Source organism: Anser anser (genome assembly GCF_964211835.1).
Source record: "Anser anser genome assembly, chromosome: 1".
Classification (NCBI taxonomy): domain Eukaryota; kingdom Metazoa; phylum Chordata; class Aves; order Anseriformes; family Anatidae; genus Anser; species Anser anser.
Window position 1 is genome coordinate 190,350,237 of NC_139720.1, and position 21,946 is coordinate 190,372,182.

Sequence of the window (21,946 nt, forward strand, 5' to 3'; positions counted from 1 at the left end):
CCTTCATGTGCTGGCTTCAAGGACTTTTATGAACAATGCTGTACCAGGAGCAGAGGGGAGCTTGGCATGTTGCTATAGTAGGTCATGCAGAATTGGTTGCCTTCCTCTGGAAAGAACGAGTTTGGATACTTCTACAACTTGAATGGAGATAGGAATGAATTGCCAGATAAAGTTACTTCTCTATCTTATTTTTGACTCTTTGGAAATATTAGTTTTTTTTCAGGTTTGTCATGTGCAAAGGGATCTGGATATATATTTTGGAGGTTTGGTGGCAGAACAGTAAAATGAAAATCATAATATTCATAAAAATTTGATTAAGCTCTTTCTCATTCATTTTTGCTTTTATAGACAAAGAAGAGAGGCTCCATAACACAACGCATTGACCAGAAGAATACAGAAGCCAATATTTTTTACAGTATTCTAGTTGTTGACAAAGTGCGTGATATTGATAAAGGCCAGTATGCCTGTCACGTGAAGAGTGGGCCCTCAATCAAATCAGTTAACACAACAGTCCTCGTTTACGGTAAGAAATACCTTGAATTTGTAGAATACTGAGTGCTCATTTACCAAGTTCAGTCACATGATATCTATATCTTGACACAAAGTGGAAACGAATTTCTAGCATGATCATCAAAGATAGAAAATGGAGGGAGACAAGAAAGAAAGAACGTGTACCTTTTCTTCCATGACTGTTTTGCCTGTTTAGCAATAGACACATTAATGTTCAGTTTGATCACCCTTGTTTGCTAAGTCCTGCGATGATCCCATCCTCAGTTCTGTCTGTTCCAGTTCCTCTTCTACAATACCTATCCACTGCTCCCTATGAAGCAAAAGAAAAAAAAAAAAAAAAACCAAACAGATAAGCTAGCTCTACATGGAAAAGATTGCTGGTAAACCATTCACAAAACCGAAACAAGCATAACACTGCAGCTCATCAATGTGGTTTTACAGTGGGAGCTTTGAATGAGTTCTCTGTGGTCTGCCCAGGCTTCCTGTGAGATCTGGAAATTCCCTGTGCTGTTTCAAGCTTATGTGAATTAGGACTTCTGTGCACTGGGACTCCATGAGAAGCTACCATCTTTGTGGCATCCTGTTACAATTATGATTATGTAGAATATTCGGAGCATTGTTGGTATTAATAGTCAAACGGTTGGTGGCTCCTTGATGACAGACAATTCATGGGCAGAATATTGATTTGTTCCACAGTTTAGGTGGTCTACTTTTTCTCTCTCATCTGTAATTGTGGTCTAAGCACCAGATGGTGGTATTCTCAGAGAGTATTTCAAGTACTTTTTCTCTATTTAGCCCTTGGACTAAGACACTGGGAAGATAGGATGAATCATTATATTCACTTCTTTTGTTCTGAAATAAATAAGCATGAAGTTATCAAAAACTGAGTTTTAAATTAAAATTAAAGTCAGAGAGGCTGGATCTGTTGAAGCTAGCCTGTAAACTCACATAAGCAGCCACATCTATGGGATACTCATTAGACAGAGCCAGTGTGAACAATGGTTTGCAGAATCAGGGTTGTATCTTTAAGTATAATCTGTGTAATTTAACTACTGAGTTATCTTGCACATGTTAGTTTCAAAGTATGCTGCAAATATGACTAATATAACTAAATATTGCACTTAATATATATACAATATCTATACACAATTCATAATGTGAGTAAATGTTGTACTATGTGTACTGTCAAAGGACATTGAAACCTTTTTTCATGTTTTGAATGTTTTGTTTTGTTTAATTGCATTTTGGGAAGAAAAAAAATATTTCCAATATACTCTATAAATATTGTGGTTTTATTGCTTCTGGTGAAACCCATCGATTTGTCAGAGTTTGAAATACTGGGCAGTACAACTGGAGAAGAATGAATTCCAGCAGGTTGAGACTGTTCCAATGAAGTGATAAAGATTTGTTTGTTCGATGAAACAGCTGTTTACCAATGATACAGAAAGTTTCTGTCTTTTCCATTGCTGTTTCTCTGAAGATCACTTAAATCATCCCCAGCCAAATATTTTCTTTTGGAACATCCACTGATTCTCGGCCTTTCAGGGGTGGTGGGGTCACCTGCTCATTTAGTTCAGCTTCCCACATACCACAAACCACCTTCTCTTTCTTGTGCTTTTTTTTTTTTTTTTTTGACTGAAGCACAATGTGAATTTGGCTAGGGTGTATCTTGTTTAGGCAGACTCATGGCCTGGGAACTGTATCTCACTTTTGTATGTTTGTGGTGGGTTTTATTCTTGCTGTTATCTTGTGGGAACACCAAAATTATTAAAGATCATTTTTATTTGAATTCCTGTTCTCTTTAGAAGAGTGACTCTTTTTGCAGGCTGAAAATCAGTAACATGAGAACACTTTTTTTCTTTTATTTCTTTAAGATAAAATGTTCATTAATTTGAAACGTCGAAGAAAAACTGTGCTGGAGGCTGTAGCAGGAAGAAAGTCCTATCGTCTGTCAATGAAAGTGAAGGCATTTCCTTCTCCAGAGGTTATATGGTAGGACAAGTTATTTCCACATATGCACACTAGACCTACACTTAAATGAAAATTAATATGTTGGTCAAATATTCAATTTAAGACCCCTTAAAATGGCAACAAACTGGGGACAGTACAGTTGTTGATTTTTATTGAACTTTTCAGGGTCTGCCTGAGTTTTAAAAATTTAAGAGACCATTATCTTCATTTTGCAAGTATGAAATAGGATGCCTGGAAACTTTGAAGTTCAGACCCTCAAATATGTTAGATATGTCTCCTGTTGAAATCAATGGACACTTTACAGATAAATCCCTCTACCAATCTTTTCTGAATTGTTTCATCCAACTTTATGCAGACCCAAATATGAGAAATTAGTTTGTCTTTTAAAAAGAAAGAGAAAAGAAAGTCTTTATTAAAATAACTGTCTGAGTTTATTCATACAACCATGCACTACTAGAAAACCAGTGGAAGATTGCTTTACTATATGGAGATCTGTAGGTTTTAGATCTGCTTTAGTGACCAGAATTTTCACTTTGGCTCAAGTATACTGAGCTAACAAATCTTTTAAGCATTTTTTTTGCATTAACTCAACCACCTTTCTAGAAAACAATGTTATCTATTCATGATCTTAAGGTGGTGTGGTGTTTTTTTTGTGTGTGTGTTTGTGTGTGTTGTTGTTGTTTGTTTGTTTTTATATAATTTTAAATAGTAATAGTTCTGGTTCAATTCATTACACTTTAACAAGAAGTCTATGACAAGAATGATTAAGAAAACAAACCATACATACATGAACAGTAAGTTTTCATGCTTCTCAGAGACAGAAATTATTTTTGCTCCAAATATTTTGTTTTATTTAACTCTCCATTCTGCATTTGCAGCTCCATGTGGAAAATTAAGGGGCAAAAGTGCAGCTGATACTAGCCATTTATATGGTATTTTTTTCTCTGTAATGATTAGGCTTGTTGACTATACACTTAGATATAAAACTTCTGAATACAAAAAAAAAAAAAAAAAAAAAAAATTTGACAATAAGAATACTTATTTACTTATTTATTGCTGTGAGGTTTGTCAGCCACTGGAACAAGTTGCCCAAAGAGGCTGTGGTTTCTCCATCCTGTGAGATGTTTGAAATCTCACTGGACGTGGTCCTGGGCAACTTGCTGACCTTGCTTTGAGCAGGGTCTTGGACCAGGCAATCTCCAGAGGCCCATTCAGCCTCAAATATTCAGTGGTGCTGCAAAACATATGTGGAGTGAAATGTCTAAATCTACGGCCCTTAGACATAACTTTTAATGCTCCTTCAATGACTGAAAATGTTTTCTGTAAATATTTACCAAAACTTGGGAATCAATGTAATTAAGTCCATCACCACAGTGAATTTCAGTTGCACTCACATTGAGCTTCATACAGCAACCTACAAAAATATGGTTTATGCCATATTTTACACTTCAGAAAAAAGAAATGTTCTGCTTATTCAGGAATCTGTTTGTGAGCAACACTTCGTACTTTCTGTGTTGATTTTCTGTTATCTTTAAAAACATTCACTTGATAGCAGGACATCTGATTCTTAAGTGCTTATCTAATCTACTTACTCTTCCTCTTCCTAAAATCACAGCTGTGCTTAGGCTACAGTAATACTTTGTCCTGGGTTTGTATTCTGAGCTCATAAGAAATGGTCAGTGCTGGATGACGCAACCTTTATTTGTGTGAATGACTTTTGGCCAAAATGGTTGTCTTCTTGAATAAATGGCAGCAGAAGTATGGAAGGCTGGGATCTTTAGAGGTAGAGTTGTGATTTTTAGCAACTCTCAGATGTTATAGAACTCTGCTATATCCTTATAAATTTTAATGTATAGAATGGTATTCTTCAGAGATCTCCATAAATACCAGCAATCTGTAAGGAAAGGATAATCCTCTGATAAGCAGAATCTTGGACAGTAAATTCAAAACTTGCTCAAAGATCAAGAAATGTTGTGAAACCAAGAAGCACAGACTGTTAAAGCAGCACTATTTTTCTTTTTTTTTTTTCATTTCTGGATTTCTTTTAAACAGGTTAAAAGATGGGCTACCTGCTGCTGAAAAGTGTGCCCGGTACATGGTTAAAGACTATTCATTAATCATCAAAGATGTTGCTGAGGAAGATGCTGGAAACTACACTATAATATTGAGCATACGACAGTGGAACTTATCTAAGAATCTTACAGTCACTCTTAAAGTAAATGGTAAGTTTACAGCACATTCCCACATTTTTTCTGAACGTAAACATCAAATTTTCATTGAACAGTTGATCTTGCATGGTCCAGGACATTGTGCACTTTCTTACCGACTTTCATGGACACAAATCCTAGCCCCATGTGTGGGGTGACGGACCCTTCTTAAAATCAGCAGACAGACACTGGTTTTCATTAGAAGGGTTTCTGTCTTTCACGGTCACATACTTGTTCCTGATGACTTAAATGTGTTAGTAACTGCTCATCTGACTCAACTTATTCCTGCTGTTTTTCTTTGTCCTCCTGGGGATTTTTTTGTTACTCACCCTGCAGGAATGTAGGATTTTCATGATCATGTAATACATTGGAAATGAGTTGCTTTTAATAGCTTTCCAATTTTTACTCTTTACAGTGAAACCCCAGATATACGAAAATGCCGTATCATCATTCCCTGATCCCAATCTGTATTCACTGGGCAGCAAACAAGTGCTGACATGCACTGTGTACGGTGTTCCTCAGCCAAAAATTACATGGATGTGGTACCCCTGCAAACAAAACCATTCCAAAACAAGGTAGGACAGCTTCCTTACTTACGTTTAGCTTGTCTTCCCTTCCTATTATATTTGAATATTAACTTAAGAATAAAGCTTACCATGGACATTGATAGTTAGTAGAGTATGTGTGCTTTATTTTTAAGTAAATGTGCAGACAAAATGCATTTTTTTTTCTGCATCATTATTTGAAAATAGGGTGCGGAGTCATTGTTTTGTATTGTTGCTTACTTTTATTTACAGTTCATTACTATTCATGCATGCAATGCTCAGAGGCCATAATTGCTTTCTGATTTTTATGAGGGAAGACTTGCAGGCAATGTCTTGCGAAGTGCTCGTACTTTCTCAAGAGGGAGATTTCCTTGCTTTCCTCCATGCTTTTGTCACCACACTGATTCCACTGCAAGGTTTATTTTGAAATTCAACGGAAATAATCTTAAAGATTTTTTTCTATTATGATGATCAAATCTTTCTTACAATACAGTGACTCATAGGTTTAGTTCAGCAAGACAAATGTGACCAGCATTCTCCAGATAATATTTCAACAGGGCAAAATATAAATGGCACTGTGCAAGCCTACTTGATGCTGATGTGGCACTTAACTAATCCTCTTTTATATTTAAGATTTCTTTTGAACTTTTTGTGACTGATGATGACAAGTTTGTGCATATTGACTCATTTATCCAAAGCTCTTCCTGGATCTCAAAATCTGACACAATCTTAATGATTAACACTCAACATCCACAATGGCATTAGCATTAAGTTACTATTGAAGAGTTCAACATTTAATGTATTTGGAGCATAGCTCAACAAAGATGTTTAAGAACCTAACGAAAGCTAAGGAAAAAATAGTCTAAATTTCAGTTGAAGTTAATCACTTTACATAGAATTTAACTTCTTTAATACTTTCATAGGACTGAGTTTTAACACCAATCCAGACAAACATTTCTGTATGTGCTTAACTTTGGGGCTATAAGACACCTCATTCGATTAAATAGGACAATCAGCTTATTTCAAATTAAGGGTGCTTGTAAATTCTAGGCAGCACTTCTTGGAAGCACATGTTGCTTTTCCCATTACGCCTTGCTTTGGGATTATGCAAATAAATGGTTTTCTGTGCCCTTTTCACCAAGAGGTGGCACTAGCAATCTCTCCTTTTGCTAGAATAGGTAAAATCTGAAATTGTCCATTTCGAGGACAGGTAAGGTCGGCATTTCCTCTCTCTTTTATGTTATCTTTGAAGCATGGGTCACAGAATTCTGCATAGTAATGTAAGGTGTATGATAACAAGAAGTGCAATGTCTTTTAAGTAGACAGAACCCATGAAAGACATATATGAAAAATTTCAACCTTTTAGTCTTTTTTAAGTGTTTATACATTTATGCATACTCTGGATTGAAAACACAGTGTGATGCTAGTAAAACAGTTGGATTGTGTTTGGGAGTAGGAGTAGGGTTCTTACACAGTCAAATATATCCTTCTGTTAACAAGCAATAAAAATTAATATCCACAAGCAGGTGTTTAATAATGTGCTAAACTGTAGACTCAATTAAATGCTAAATGGAAGTGTGTTTGAACAGGTGATCAAAGGAGAAAACTAGCAATTTAAACATCAGCTATTGGCTCTGTTACAAGATTGTTTCCAGACTTGCTTCCAAATTGCCTTCATAATTGTTCTGTGACAATTCTTTTTACCCCCCTCCCCTTCCTTCTCCTTCAAACACTCATTGAAGAAGTAGTTTGGAGAACACCATTTTTAATGCTTTGCATAAGATGACTGGAGTGACTCCCTGTGAAAAATATGGCAACAATTAAGTATCACAGAATGGCAGGAATCCCTGAATAATTGCATTTTGTCTCCTGCTCCAGGAAGGGAGCAGAAAATACTAGCTGTGCCAGATGCAGGGCTGACATCTGTGCCGGTGTAGGTGTTCTCCCCAAAGAACTGGAAAACCCTTTAATCCCATCCTTTTCACCATTCTTCCTTCCTTGTGTGAGGTGACACTTGCTTAAGTAACAGAATAATGATGCAGGTACCTTGGAAAGCAGATCAGAAATGTATCTTGTTCTCCCATTACAGCTGTTGCTTTGGATTTATCTGCCCATCATTAGGTTTCCAAGGCTAAAATGTTGCTCTGTTTGTGCTCAGCACTAGATAATGTCTATTTCAATGCACAGGTGAAAAAAATGTAGCTCAAGTTGATAAACCTACACAGGTTACCATTATTCACCATACTGCAGTAAGGACTCACATTGAGTTTCTGGGTCCCATGCCAGAGGTTGCAGGAAACACTATAAGTATAAAGCTTTTGTGCTGCAGCACACAGATCTTTTTGCTTCCAGATTTATATATGCGCTTAATTTTACATCATTTGAGTACTATCACTGAAAGCTGGGGAATGACTTACAGTGAATAAATGAGATTTTTTTTTTATTATTATTATTATTTGGAGGACTGTTGCCTATAGTCTCCTTAATAGAAACCAGTAGGTTCTCTGGCTGCTTCTTTCAATTGCGTTTTCAGACAGTATTTCTGTTTCAAAAATCCTAAAAATATCTCAGTGGATTCCACTGCTTTAAAAAAAAGTTCAAATATTCTTCAGTGCTTTGTAATTAATACAATCAATCTGCATAACCCTCCTCTGTACATTGTTCAAGACAACAACAGGAATCCAGCCAAATTAAACAGGTTCCATAGTTTCCTGGTAGCAAATAAAATAAATAAATAATAATAATAATGAAAAGCTGCAAAATTGCTCAACAGATTTAACTTTTTGGAATGCAGAGAGACAAAGAATGTCATTAAAATTCCCTGTGCTTTATTTTCCATTAAAATAAGTTTGCTTAACCAACTCTATTACCTATTAGGTAGCCTTTTGTTAACTAGCAGATAGGTAACTAGATGGATAGGTGGAAAAATTAACTTCTGAATTAACTTTCATCCCAATGAGGAAACATAAAAGAGACAAGAAAAACTGCCTGGGCCGAAAAAAAATATGTAAGGTTATTTGTTGTTGTTGTTTTGTTTGTTTATTTTTCAAGCTTATTCAGATACAGCAATTCAAGTACGGCAGACAAATGTCAGTGGAGAATGGAATGAGTTAAAATGAAATGCAATTAACAAAATAAAAGATTAGTCTTTCTTAAATGACTGTCTTTTTTTTCCTGAGAAGCTTCTTATCCAGTGTCAGCTTACTCCAGACAAGGCAGCAGATGCACATATTCATTGCTCATTGGATATAGCAGAAGACTGATGACCTCCATCATTAAATTGTTGCTTGAGCAGCTTCCTTGGCCTCTTCCCTACCACCCTGCTGTTGTTCTTCCTGGCCTCATTTTCACTCAGGCTGGGTTATCAGCTGAGTCTCGTGGAGGGGCAGCCAGGGCAGGGCTTGCTGATGTTCCCTGGAGCCACCAAGGCTGGTCTCCACCTACAGCTCATCAGCTCCGAGGCTGCAGAATGAGCATCCCCACGCCAGGGATGTGCTTGATGCTCATGGCTCTTGACCCGAATCTCTTCAGCAGATTTGTGTTTATCTTAGGCTGGTCTGGCAGAGGTTGCCAAGAAAGGCATGTGGGATATTGATGTTGCTCAGTGTAAGCACTGGTTTCCTCAGCTCTGATGCGGTGTCATTTGAGGGCAGTTTCTCTCTCTGGACATTTCCATGTAGGCAGTTCCAGAGACCTTCATTGTGCTCTGCCCAGGGCTTGACTCATCAGCCCTCCAGAAACCTCAGGAAGAAGAAGCAATGAAATTTTTTCTCGGGTGTTCCAGCTCTCCTGTCACCTTTCTGCCTCTCTCTCACCTTCAGCTATCAGTTATGGTTAGCCTCAAACCGAGTGTCAGATTAACTTTCAACCCTGCCATCATGTCAGTCTGTTATTTATTTAGTTGCTTAGGTTTTTTTCTGTGTGCGTGCATGAGGGAGAGAGAATCACAAAGGTATTGGGGAGGAACCTGCAAAAAGAATGTCTCTGGAAAGACCTTAATTCTGTCCCCTGAGCTGTAGTGTTAGGATATGAACTCTTCTCAGTGGTAAAATAACCCAAAACTATTTCTGCCCCCACTTCCCAACCCCGTCATGATCCCAGCAAGACCGTGAGGTGGACGGGATTGGGGATGAATGGGTTGCATGCCTGAAGATGAGGACAGGAGTGGGCAGCAGGAACCAGGGACCATGCAGCATTGCCGTGAGCTGGTACCACTGCCACGGAGCCATCTCAGGACACCACAATGTTCCTGATGCTCTGAGGTGGATGGATGGATGCATGCACCACAGTGGAGTTGCTGCTGACTTAACATGGAGTGATAAGAGGGCTTGTTGCCTCCTGTTGGGGCTTGTCTGTGGTGCAAAGGTAGGGCCACGTGAATAATTTTCTACAGAAATAGCTCTCTAGCACTACAGAGTGAGGGAAAGGAGCGTGTTGTGGAGCTCAGCAAGGCAAAAACTAGAACTTTTTTCTTGAAATCTCTGCAGAGAGATAAAAAGCCTTGAACTATCACTACGAAAGCGCATGGGCAGACTCCCACCAGCTTCAGTGAAAGAGGAAGCAGGGCATGTGTGCATAGCAGTCTAATTGCATTTCTGTATTGTTTATGTCAGAGTATTAATAAAGGATTGGAAGGCAGAATCGTTAGGATGTGCTTGGATAGATTATCGGGGGACATTAGGTTTGGAACATCACTGAGGTATGTAAAATGAACAAGTAAAGAACAAATGTTAATTGTACTTAATTAGAAATGTACTGAACCACCCAAATTTAATTGTGGATGTCTGCAAACATTGATGCCCATTAGTTTGTCCACAGTGACTGTTTTTGTTCCCCATGCCACCTTCTATTTTCGGGAAAGGGAAGTCTGAGTCCTTAGAGCTGGTAAAAGTAGGTCAGATGCCATTAATAAACAGGTAGTTCAAAAATGCCTTTGTTTAATTTGACATGTGGCCAGATCCTCAGCTCTAAATTCAGGCTGAGGATCTGGCTGGTGGCCTTTGTGCCTTCCATTCCCTACTACAAGAAAATCCACTTGCAGTGATCTGGTAATGTAAAAGTACTTGAAATGGGTACATGAAGAAAAAAAAAAAAAAGGTAGCTATTTCCTTATTTTTCTGCAGTTGTGGAAATGGGTTAGTGTAAATGAAAATCAGGCTCTGTGTTTTTCCCATATATTTCTAAAAAATGCAGACGAACAGACATGAGTGTACGTTGTGGCAGCATGGACTTGCAGAGAATTTATAGCTAAAAGAAAGAGAAGTAAAAGTGTCTCATCTGTTTCAGATCGACCAAGGAGTTTACTGCAGCATCTCATTCTTTACTTCTACGATGAGCCAGAAGTTAATGCTTGTTTGTGAACACCTCCTGTTTTCTGAAAACAGCTAAAAGGACAGCATCCCTGTCCTCAGTCAATATTTTGGAAAAGATCTTTTTTTAATATTTTACTTACAAAATGCCATGTGAATCAGATCAGGCATATGCATGTGGATAAATAAACTTGGTAAATATGTACTATACGCTAGGTACAGTTTGCCACAGTCTGTCCCCAGGGTAATGTAGTGAATGCACTGATGAATTCACTGTGCAGGCTGTAAATGTTATCAAAGGTTTCATTATGGGTCTTAGCTGAACCAGAAGATTAAGCTTTCCAATTTTGGTATTGCTAACTTTCAAGTCACTTTAAATCAAATTTTTCCAAGTCCAATAGAAAATAGTTTAGCAGAAAATACACTATGTTGCTCAAGTAACTTTTTTTTTAACCCGTTATTGATCAAACTTAAAATATAAGGACTACAGTAACATCCAGATGGTGACAAGTGTCTCTGCTTAGTGTCAAGTTTTAAACCATGGTTCTCCTATCTTTTTTTTTCACTCATTTATTTTTTCCCGGTTTCTTTTTCTGTGGTTCCCTTCACAGGGTGTTCTCTTTGTTTTACTGGGGACAGTCTGACACCCGTTCTTAAGGAAGCAGACGTGAGTCCATGCAGGTGGTTGATCATTATTGCTTGGTCTTTTACTCACCGTGGGGCAGCAGCGGTGTCTGAGCCATGGGAATGTCCCAGCCTGTGGCCATAAACCTCCTCCTGTGCTAGCAGGGGCTCTTGGCCGAGGAAGGCACAGGGTCAAGCTGTGTGTGCTTAGGAATGATTATAAATGGAGTGCTATTATTGGACTGAGTACACCTTTTACAAAAATATACAAACTTCAGCTAGCATCCTTTTTCCTTTTATGTCTATTCCTTTCAAAAACCCTTTGCAGAAGGCTTTGAACAGGCATGGTGTATGAGGTAAGATCATAGTCAGAAAGAAAAATATTCAGTTAAAAAATAGAAAACAGAGGTTAGGAGGGAACAGTCAGTTCTTGCAGTGCAGGGAGGTGACCGGTGAAGTTTTTCAGGAGCTGGTGCTGGGGTCTGTACTTGTCAACATGTTCAGAAATAACCTGGAAAAGGTGGTAAGGAGGTGACAGAGTTTGCTGATGATACTAAGTCATTCAGATTTGTAAGGATGAGGGCTGATTGCGAAGAAATACAGAACTGTATGAATCTGAGTATGTGAGTGATAAAGTGGCAGATGAAGTCCACTGAAGATAAAAGTGCATGATGTACATAGGAAAAAGCAGTCTGACTTTCACATGTAAAATGATAAGCCATTGTCTGATCATTAATAACGCAAAGAAAGCTATGAGTAATGTGGTACACAGGTTTGTGAAAGCAATGGCAATCAGGAGCAGCTCAAAAAAAAAAACAACAAAAAAAACAAATAAATTGAGTGTTAGGAATTATAAGGTCAGCGCTGTGTAGCATGAAAAATAGGTGACTTGGTTGTTACACAGTAGATATCTACAGACTAGTGAAGGACACATAGGTCTGAGGATCAGTTGTATATGCTTTTTCTAGTTTAAGAAATAGGGGCCATGAAATGAAACCAGGAGGACTGCAATTCAAGATGGAAAAAGGAGATGGTTGTACATGCAGTGGGTGGCAAATCTGTGAAACTCCTTGCCAGAGGATTTTGTGGGTTCTAAACGTTCGACTGGCTTCAAAGGGAGGTTGCATGAAGTCCTAGAAGAGAAATCCACTGGGAGTTGCTTAAGTGTAGAAATGGCCTCCGATGCAGGAAGTTCTTGGGCTGATAAGAATTGGTGACTGGGGGAGTATTGGGAGGAAGTATCTGAAGTTAGTGCTGTTCTTACTCATCCCCAACCATCTGCTTATGGTCATTGTTGAGACAGGATATGGGGTAGATGGATCCTTGGTCTTCTGTCCACGTCTGTCAGTATTTTCTCTTCCTGTTTTCCCTCTAATCAACTCCCCTCTCTCCTTAAAAATGTTTCCCTCCATTCTTTCTCATCCTTTCCTTGTTTTCTGCCTGCACTTCCAGTCCCTGGCTCCAGTCAGCCCAGAGTTGCTCACAGACCCCTACTTGCAGTGAAGCTGAAAACAATCTATCTTTAAAAGCACAACCTCTGTGCAGCAAAAGGTCTTTCATCTCTTCTGCTGATCACTGGGAAATGGTATTTGAAAGGGTGTTCATTGTGCTTCCAGCTTGTCAAAAAGACAGGGAATATTAAGGACTGTGTAAATAGATTAGTAAAGAGCCAAAAGGATCCAGTAAAGACAACAAAGAAAAGGAAGAGAATTTCAGCATTTTGTTAAGGTGCTGGGGAGACCTGGATCTTGGCTGGGTGTAGATGTGAGGTTACGTCTCAAAGTTGAGTGAGTTGTGAGGAGTGACATGTGTATGGGAAATAACTTATGCTAGAAGGGTCTTAACAAAATCCCAGACTTTATATATAGGGATCTTTTTCTGGAAATAGAAGCAGAGCAAGAGTAGACTTTGTATGTAGAGGCTTTGTGGTCTTTCCATTTAGGTTTCTGACTGCTCAACCAAACTGGAGAAGACCTCTTACTTTCTGTACTACCACAGACTATTAAACTCAAACCCTTTTTCCCAGCAAGAAGTTCTAGGTGCTTGTGAAAACTTCATGCTTTGATAACTCTGTAGTTCCAGCTAGCATTCAGCTCCTCTGTGGAGGACATAGCTGGTGAGAGAAAGTGGAGGTTGAGTCATGGTGACCACATGGGAGACGAGAGTGATTTCAGCCTAGCAAAGGAGGGAAAGGAGGTGGACAAGAAGGAAGGAAGGAAGGCTTGGCTGAAATGTGATCATATTCTGTATCAACGAAGACTGCTAAGCAGTGTGAAGCAGGAAACACAGGGTCAAGAAGCAAAATATAATTATCTTATAACAAACTCAAGGTGAGAAAATTTCAGGTTACCTCAGGATGTGCAAAAATCCTGAAAAACTACTTTCAAATGCTGTCATGTTCCCTAATGTTCAGAGGTCTCAAGTACTGGCAAAGGAGTTGAAAGTAAAATGTGTTTTCTATTTTTTTTTTTTGTTGTCAATGGCTGGTGTTCAGGCTGCTTAGCTGTGCAGATGTAGAAGTGTTGGGTCTTTGTGGTTTTTTGTTGTTGTTGTTTTGTTTTGTTTTTTTTTGTGTGTGTGTGTTTTTTTTTCTTCCCTGTGGGAATGCTTGCGTGGGCTGATGAAGGGGTGAAAGGTGGGACAGGTAAGACTGATGCTGATCTTCCTGCTTCCTTTAAGAAAAGTCAGATCAATTGGCTTTCTGTGCAGCATACTGAGGTAGTTCAGGACAAGCTGTGATGTTTGGAAAGGATGAGTGTGAAAGGGATTAATCAATTCATTAATCTGGTTGCATGTAGATAACAGCAGGAAAGGCAGTATGGAGATGGCAAACTCTTTCATTTTCCATAGAGCCATGGTGGTATGCAACAAGGCTGGGCATGTCATATACCCGACTACTTCTAATGATGTAGTACCAAAGAGGCTCACCAGGAGGAGGAGGGGGCATTCAGGACACCTGGGATCTTCCCAAGAGAATGAGCTTTCCCTCTAAGTATCCCCCTCAGTGGGGATGCAGAACATCCTATAAAACAGAAAACAACACAGTCCTTACTCTGGCAACTGTGCAGTACACCAGGATCCTAGTACAGCCTAATGCATAGGGGCCATTGAGAAATCCTCCAGCCACCCTGCATCTCATCAGTGAAAATCTCAGCACAGCTAATAATATCCTCGGCCACAACTCTTCTCCTGTTCTGCTGGCCAAGGGTGAGGAGTGGTGATGGACAGTTACTGCTTTCTCAGGGTCATGAGAGAGTCTGACCTGAAATGGGCTGGTGGTGTCCCATCTGTTCTTGGCGGGCAAGTGTTGACACTGCAGTGGGCACAAGTAAGGACCTGGGACAGTGAGAGCAGAGAGGCAAAAGTGCGAAGAATGAGATATGCAAAGAAGGAACCTGTGCCACTATCAATGCAGATTCTTGTTTGGTATTCTTTGCTAAGCTCCTAAATAAATATAAATCAACATGCAGAATGTGATATAAATACTATCCAGTTCCTACCATTTGTAGATCTCCTCAAAACCCCACATACAGGTGTCTGGAATTAGATGATCCTTAAGACCCCTTCTAACCCAAGAAGTTCTGTGATTCTGTGATACTCAATGTATGTGTGCATACCAGGGAAGGTTCTAGGGATGAATTCCCAATCTGTTTGGAGCTAACTGGAGCTTTGTCACCAAAAGCAGTAGGGATGGTGTTTAAACCTGGAACTGGTTATTTTTGGCTGAGAGAGGGAGGGGATGCTCGGACCATGGCTCCTGAATCGACAAGCGCGCTATCACGTTGCAGCCAAAGCGAGAGTGAGCACACTGGCAGGGAGCCAGCACATGTCCCCCCCTCCCCCAGAAAGCACGTTTCACAGCCCGTACATGCTCCCTGTTACTATTTTCCCTCTCTTGTTTCCGGTCTTGCTGTGATTCAGTGTTCCCTGGGACACGTGGCTACGCCAGCCCGGTGCTACCAATCGCACAGCACCGAGCACCGAGGCGCGGGTCAGGCGAGGCCTGGGTCATTTAGATTTTTTTTGATAACCTCCAAGTGGGAAGCAGTTCCTATATATTCTTTACAATTCCAGGAATTTCCAGAGTTCCTGTCTTGAAGATAGTGTCGTCATCACCGCGTCTTGAAAGACGTGCGTCAGCCCAACCTGAATTCGTAATAACACCACCCCACTGCTGCTAGGAATTGATCGCTGCCCTAAAAAGGGATAGGTGATGAGAAAATAAATATTCCTCGTGTTAATCATTCTTGAAAATAGCCACCGTCGGTGACAGTAGGGCTTCCTCTTGCTCCTAGTACAGGCATAATTGCCAAATACTACTCAGTAAGTAAGAGCGTGACTGAGGTTGCCGGTAGCTTTGCCAAAAGGAACACTGAGGGAATTGGATGGCATTGTACGTGAGGGAAGGATTGCAAAGACGTCACATAGGAGGGCTTAGGGGGAGGAGCTGAAATGATGAGAAGACAGAAGATGTTATTTTTCCAGCTTAAACGGAGGTCGGTGCTGTTACGATGGTATTTGTCAATCCTTTAGCACTGTCTCCAGAGTGGGGAAGAAGATGTGTCTGGACACAAGCTGGGTGTAGGGCTCTCTTTTAGGACTCTGCCATATGGAAATTCAAATCTGCCCAGTGAATCTTCAGAGAAGCCCTTTACCCCAGCTCCCAGGCTCTACTGCGGATCATTGGGGTGACAAGAACACCACTTTTATTTGGAGACCAGCAGTTTCACAGGCAGCACTTCAGCTTGAAGCTGGTTTGTAGTTTCACTCCCGTGAAATATATCAAGATGACATGAAGTACACTCTTACCCTGGAAACTTTTCCCCATCAATGGTTATAAATATACCACACTATTGTGCTTGGCATGCTGTATGCTAATAGAGGTGAGGGCTCTGAAACTCATTAGGAAAGGGAGCGGGCTGCGGAGCAGAGCGAGGACAGCGTGAAGCTGAGGTTGATAACCATGGCCTTGTCCAGAATAGGCCATGGGAGTTTTCTTATCTCACTTTGGCAGGAGGTGCTGTTAGCTTCCTGTGCGAAATCAGGAGCATATGCTGCTTTCCTCTTGTTGTTTGGCTTCCTCCGCTACACAAGACGGTTCCCAGCACTGTGATTATCTTTGCATCTTCAAACATGGCACACTCTGCTTCCTCAAGGGCTTGATGTATTCTTGAGAAGCAGGCTGGCTCCCCTCCCCCCGGCCGCTTCTCCAGGGCCCCTTGGGGTGCCAGCGCCGCACACCACAGACCTTTTTTAAAGCCCAGATTGCTTCTGGCTGCATAACACCCCCCCTGCCCTCCCAGAGAAGGGCAAACTCCCATAGCTGGAAGGGGCACGAGGGTCCCAGGGCAGCCCTTTTGGAGCGCCAGGAGCATCCCCCGCCGAGCAGCGCTGACCCCTCCCCGGCCCCCGCGCTGGGCTTCTTCCGAAATCCGCTGGAGGATTAATGGCTCCTGTTTTTTCGCAGATGAATAGCCTGCTTCTCAAGCTGTTGACACAAAGGACCCAAGCGTGCCTGTGCCAGTGGGTGTGTTTTTGTGCGCCCGTGCACACCGGCGAACGCACAAGCGAGCACGCACACAGGCATATGTAAAAAACCACTTGGGGAGGGGGGGGGACACTCGATCGCTCGGAGCCTCCTGGCATCCAAGCAGAACAGCAGAGCTGGATTACCACGATCTGAGATTACGCAATATCTATAAACGCACCTTTGCACGCACACAGCCTTTGCTTTTACTATACAGGCTCTCTGCATGTGCAGGGTTGCAAGCACAAAGTAGGAACGTGTAGCTGGAAAACAGGTGTAAGAGCTGCTTAGAAATGTGCTGGCAGATACTAGCTTGTTTATCAGCCGCTGTGCACACTGTGTGCTTTTTCATTAACCTGGCGGTAACCCTGCTGCAAACTTTCCTGAATATGCAAAGCAATGAGGCTCATCCCATCAACAAACCGTTTCAGGAACACAGGCACTCGGGAGATGTCTGGAGTGAGATTCAGATATCCAAAATTCAGTGGAATTTCCCTGAAAACACTGGCAGTTCTTGCTACAAGTAGGATGACCTTGCTCTTTTACTGAGTTGATAGTTTTGAGTTACTTGTAAGACATAAAAATACCTATCTGATGTTGTGTGAGGACACACAAAATGAAATATCAATAGTATGAGCTGGAAGATAACTACTTATTTTGATTCCAGCCAGGGTAAATTTTTATTTTTTTTTCCTTCTTTTCTACTTCTTTCCAAGCATCTGTACTTAACACAAACATTTGATTTGAGGACTACATCTAAGTGCAGCAGAGCCTTTTCCCTTTCAGTTACAAAACGCCTGTCGTTAAGAGCTGAAGGCAGTTCAGGAGATGGGGCTCCTAATCCATCCCATTTGCCACTTGCTCGTCTCTACCTGCTGCTGCTGCCTGGAGCGGTTACTTCGTGTGGCACCGCTGGCAGCAAGAAGAGGAAGGATGGCTGAGTAATAACCCGAGCAACCAGCTCAGGAGCCTGGAGCTCTGATGGTGTGTTTTGAGGTTAAAGTGAGAGCACTTGGCAGCTGGGGAGGGAAAGCATCTGGTTCGACATCCAAAGGGATGAGTCTGAGCCTTGTCCTAAACTTTGCCTGGCAGCTACTCTCAAACTGATTTGCAAATGCTTGCTGAGCCAGCAGACCATGCAGCTGAAGTGGCACGGGACGAGAGCAGTCCCATCTCCCACTGTGCGCCGTGGGCTGTTAGCTAATGTAGTCACAGCTTGATTTGGACTCTTTTTTTTGATTAAAACCATGGACAACGGCTATTAAGCATATTCGATTTTCTCCTATAATTGCATTAACATCATAATCGGCAGTTTGGAGTTAATACGGTATACGGTAAGTGAAGTCAGTGGAGCTCACGTATGTGCCTGCAGGGCTAATATTTCATCTAGTGGTTTACATGTGTTTTTCTTGTTATTGTGATGTTATTGTAATTATGATGGTGGGTTGTATTATGGTATTAATGAGTAATCAGCACCCCATTGTGCTAGGCATTGACAAAGACATAACACTGTCCTCATCCCTACGACACTGCAACCTAAATATATACAGTCCTTTTCAATGAATTATGAAAAATAATATAATAATAACTAAGCCTAAGGCTGCAGAGCTGCAAGAAATGAGATTGGAGATGTCTTTCAGACATACATAGCCTGTTTCTGAATATGCATTATACCTTCTTTCTGTCCTTTACCATAATGTGTCTCAGTAAAGACTTTTATTGTAAAAAGCACAGATCTTCAACATTGCAAGAAAGAAACACGAAATCATTCTGTGCAGAAAAATATCAGTTCCCTCAGTTTGAAAGGATGAACATTTTTTAAATGACTTATTATGAATGAAATGAGATAGTGGGGTGTCTGTCTTCCCATACAGAGATTGTCCAAGTATCCAGGCACAGGGATGCACCTTTGATACTGCCTGTTTGTGTATTTGTGGCACTGGCATGCTGAAATAACTTCTGGTATCTGCTATGGTGTGGAAATGTTAATGGTTTACCAACATTATCATGTCTTCTGTGTTCAAGTCCTGTTACAAAAACAGACTTTTTAAAGCATTAAATGTGATATGTAAATGACATCTACCTTTCTGAGTGATTTTTAAAACATTTTTTCCCTTCTGAATGCATCAACTGTCTTAATGCTGCTGTCTTTCATCCACCCTGGCCTCAACAATCATGTATTAGAAGCTGACTTTTAAACCAGTCTGGAATAAGTGGTTGTGTACCTAGGGCTTCCTTGCCATGCTATTTCTTCCTGTTCTCTCTCCATGCATCAATGACCATGACCTGCTCCTGATTTTTGGCTTTTTCATCTCCCTGAGACTCTCAACGCATGTTAAGAATTTGGGCACACATTCATGTAATTTGTGCTAATGATTACAGTTCAAGTTAGTTTACTTTTCATCTTTTCTCTAAGCTGCAGTCTGCTAAGACACTGTTTGGTTTGACGTAATGCTGCACAATTAAAAACAAGCATGTAAAGTTAGCGTACCATTGATACTGTAAACAACACAAAGTTTAACCAAACTGCACAGGTAGCTGAAGAGAAATGAACCTCATTCTTTGGTCGGGATTGCATCAGATGCTGTTATCCAGTCAGCAGCCCTTAAGGGTCATTTCTCCAAACAACTGATATACATGTCAGGACAACTTGATTATGGATACAACAGCTCTTGTCTTTCAAGTACGTGGAAGATCAAAGGAACATATTGTATTTGAAAGAGGTTGACCCCGATGAAAGGTTAAGCTCTACTGTTGAAGCTGGAGTTGAACAAGCAACAACTCAATGTTGGATGAAAAGAAAAACTCAATATACTCAAAGAAAAGGGATGGACAGAATTTAAGAAGCATTCCAATGTGTTTATTTCCATGTGTACCAAATTAGGCTTTGGGAAACAAATTAGCTCTACCATGACCACACCTGAATGTTCTGATTATAAGCCAACTTGTTGTGTAAGGCAAAAACATTTTTTCCTGATATTTCCATTCAGTAACATCTTCGATTTTTTTTTTCAGATAAAATGAACATTTAAATCCTTTTTATTGTTAGATATGGTTTTGTTTTGTCTTGCTTCACTAACTTGCAGGATTATGGTCATTTTTATTGTTTATCTTGTAATCATTGAATCACAGTATTGATATTTTGCCATTTTGTAAACAGAACTAAAAAAAATCAGAAATGAAAGGCTGCAGTTTTTTTCAGAACAAAAAGAACCTGCACATATTTAAATGGCATCCAATTCTTTAAGGAACGGATCTTGAAACAAATGTATGTTGTCTTGGATTTAGGACTCAAAATAATATAAACCTATGTTTGAAGCCAAGCCTGGACCACGACAATGGCTGAAAACTTAGGAGGATTGTAAATGGCACATTGGTCTCACACAGTCCTATATCTAGGCTTGTATTGTAAATTCTGACCTCCCAGTCTACAGTTGGTTAAATGTTAACACTGACTCTATAAATGTAATACTCTGGGGGCAGCTGTGGAAATGAATCCAACCATCAGGCTTCGAACCTCAAGATTTTTTGAAGTGTAGCCATTCTTGCATGGTAATCACAACACCTAAAGGTTCCCCAGATGATCACTCTTTCCAGAATAATTCTTTTGGTTTATGTGTTGAATGCTTCAGTCTATCACCAAATCAATAAAAACTCACTTCACTTTTTTGTCTTCAGGCATGGTTTTTGCTCCTATACTGAAGGATCTTTCAACGTGAAAGCTGGCAGCCACATAGGAAACAGGATCCAGAGCATCACTGAGCGAACAGCTATTATAGAGGGCAAAAATAAGGTATGATTCCTAGGCACAAGTAACCTTTCTGTGTGACAGCATCAGTTGAAAAGGTGCTTTAAGATGTTATTGATGTAACAGTGAGTAAACCAGTATTTTTATGTTGTTCGGATTTGAAGACCTACATAAATGTAAGTAACTTCCACACCAGCAGTGATGGAGATTTGGTATTTATCTGCTGAGATGTAGAGATGTACTTTTTTTGGCATGCTATCATATTAAGGTAAGTGATATGCCAGGGATTCAGTATGTTTGGCTTTCTCAGAGCTGGCCTGCAATATCTTGGGGCACCTCAGGAGGACAGGGGCAGGATTCCAGACCATCTTTACTTCATTTTGTGCCATTGCACAATTTCCTGTTATTTTTCCTATGAGAATAAAACGATTTACTCTCTTTTGAAAGTTTATTCACAGATGTGGTCCTAGATTATTAGATGACCAAGTCTTTTCTTGCAATAAAAATTTTAAAGGGCCAAATGAATCCAGATTTAAGAAGCAAAGTTTAAGAGACATCTCATTCAGAGATTTCAGTCACCTCTGCATGGTGGGATCCATCTTGTCTTCATTAACAGTCTGAAAGTTAGGTGTCTAGTCCAGTTCAAGCATCCCTTCATGGGCCATGGGGAGATGTAGGCACTTTTGAAGGATGATTAGGCCAGTCATGTCATTGTCCAACATGGGAGGGAAAGCCAGTGAGATTACCTTGCAAAGGGCCATGGAGAATTATCCATCCAACTTAAAACCTTTGAATCAAGATATTTTTCCCCTACCTTATTCTAGGCCTGTCATTTCTAAGGATGCTGAAAATCTTCTTGTGATTCTAAGGACACCAGGGATGTAGGTGTACTTTCCTTGTCTTCCTTCAGGGTTTTTTTGCATGTGAAAATATATATAAACTGTAATTACTCTTATGTTAGGGCCCTTTCACACACCGTGGAATAAATAGGGCTCTGCATGCAGCCAAGATTCAGGCCTGGAACTGCATTTTCTTCTGCTGTTGTATTATTTAGAAAGTACCACAGGTGTTCATGGCACAGGTCCAGCATATGGGAACAGGCTGGATCCCAGTGAGACATTTGCTCTGTTTAACCGGCCACCTCCACATGCTTAGAGATCAAGGCAAAGATGGGAGCAAACAGCTTCCTAGGGGATACTATCGTAGGAAAGCACATGAAAAAAAAGTGCGACATACGGAGAGATTTGCAGGAGGAAAGGGAAATCATTTCAGGCAAAGGAAGACAAAGCCTATTCCAACAGGGGGATTATGAACAAAAGCTCATGAGAACCCAGTAACTTTCCAGAAGACATCTAGGTATGCTATGGGTGAAGCCTTACCTGCTCACAGGGTACAGAAGGAGCTGCCCAATGGCCAGACTTCATTCTCCTTGTGTTGTGTGTTTTGGAGACAGCAGGAGAGGAGTGGCTGAAATGTCAGACCAACTTCCAGTCAGCAGCAAAAAA

At 40.4% G+C, this 21,946-nt stretch overlaps 1 protein-coding gene across 2 annotated transcripts in view; it reads left to right on the forward strand.

Moving 5' to 3' along the window:
- The window catches only part of FLT1 (fms related receptor tyrosine kinase 1), a 109,138-nt gene that overhangs the window by 32,538 nt on the left and 54,654 nt on the right, over positions 1-21,946 (forward strand). For both annotated transcript variants that reach the window (XM_083849558.1, XM_083849559.1), the window contains exons 7-11: positions 349-523; positions 2,385-2,502; positions 4,534-4,703; positions 5,104-5,263; positions 20,372-20,486. In XM_083849558.1, the coding sequence (XP_083705684.1) occupies positions 349-523; positions 2,385-2,502; positions 4,534-4,703; positions 5,104-5,263; positions 20,372-20,486 (738 nt within the window). The remainder of the gene's footprint in view (positions 1-348; positions 524-2,384; positions 2,503-4,533; positions 4,704-5,103; positions 5,264-20,371; positions 20,487-21,946) is intronic.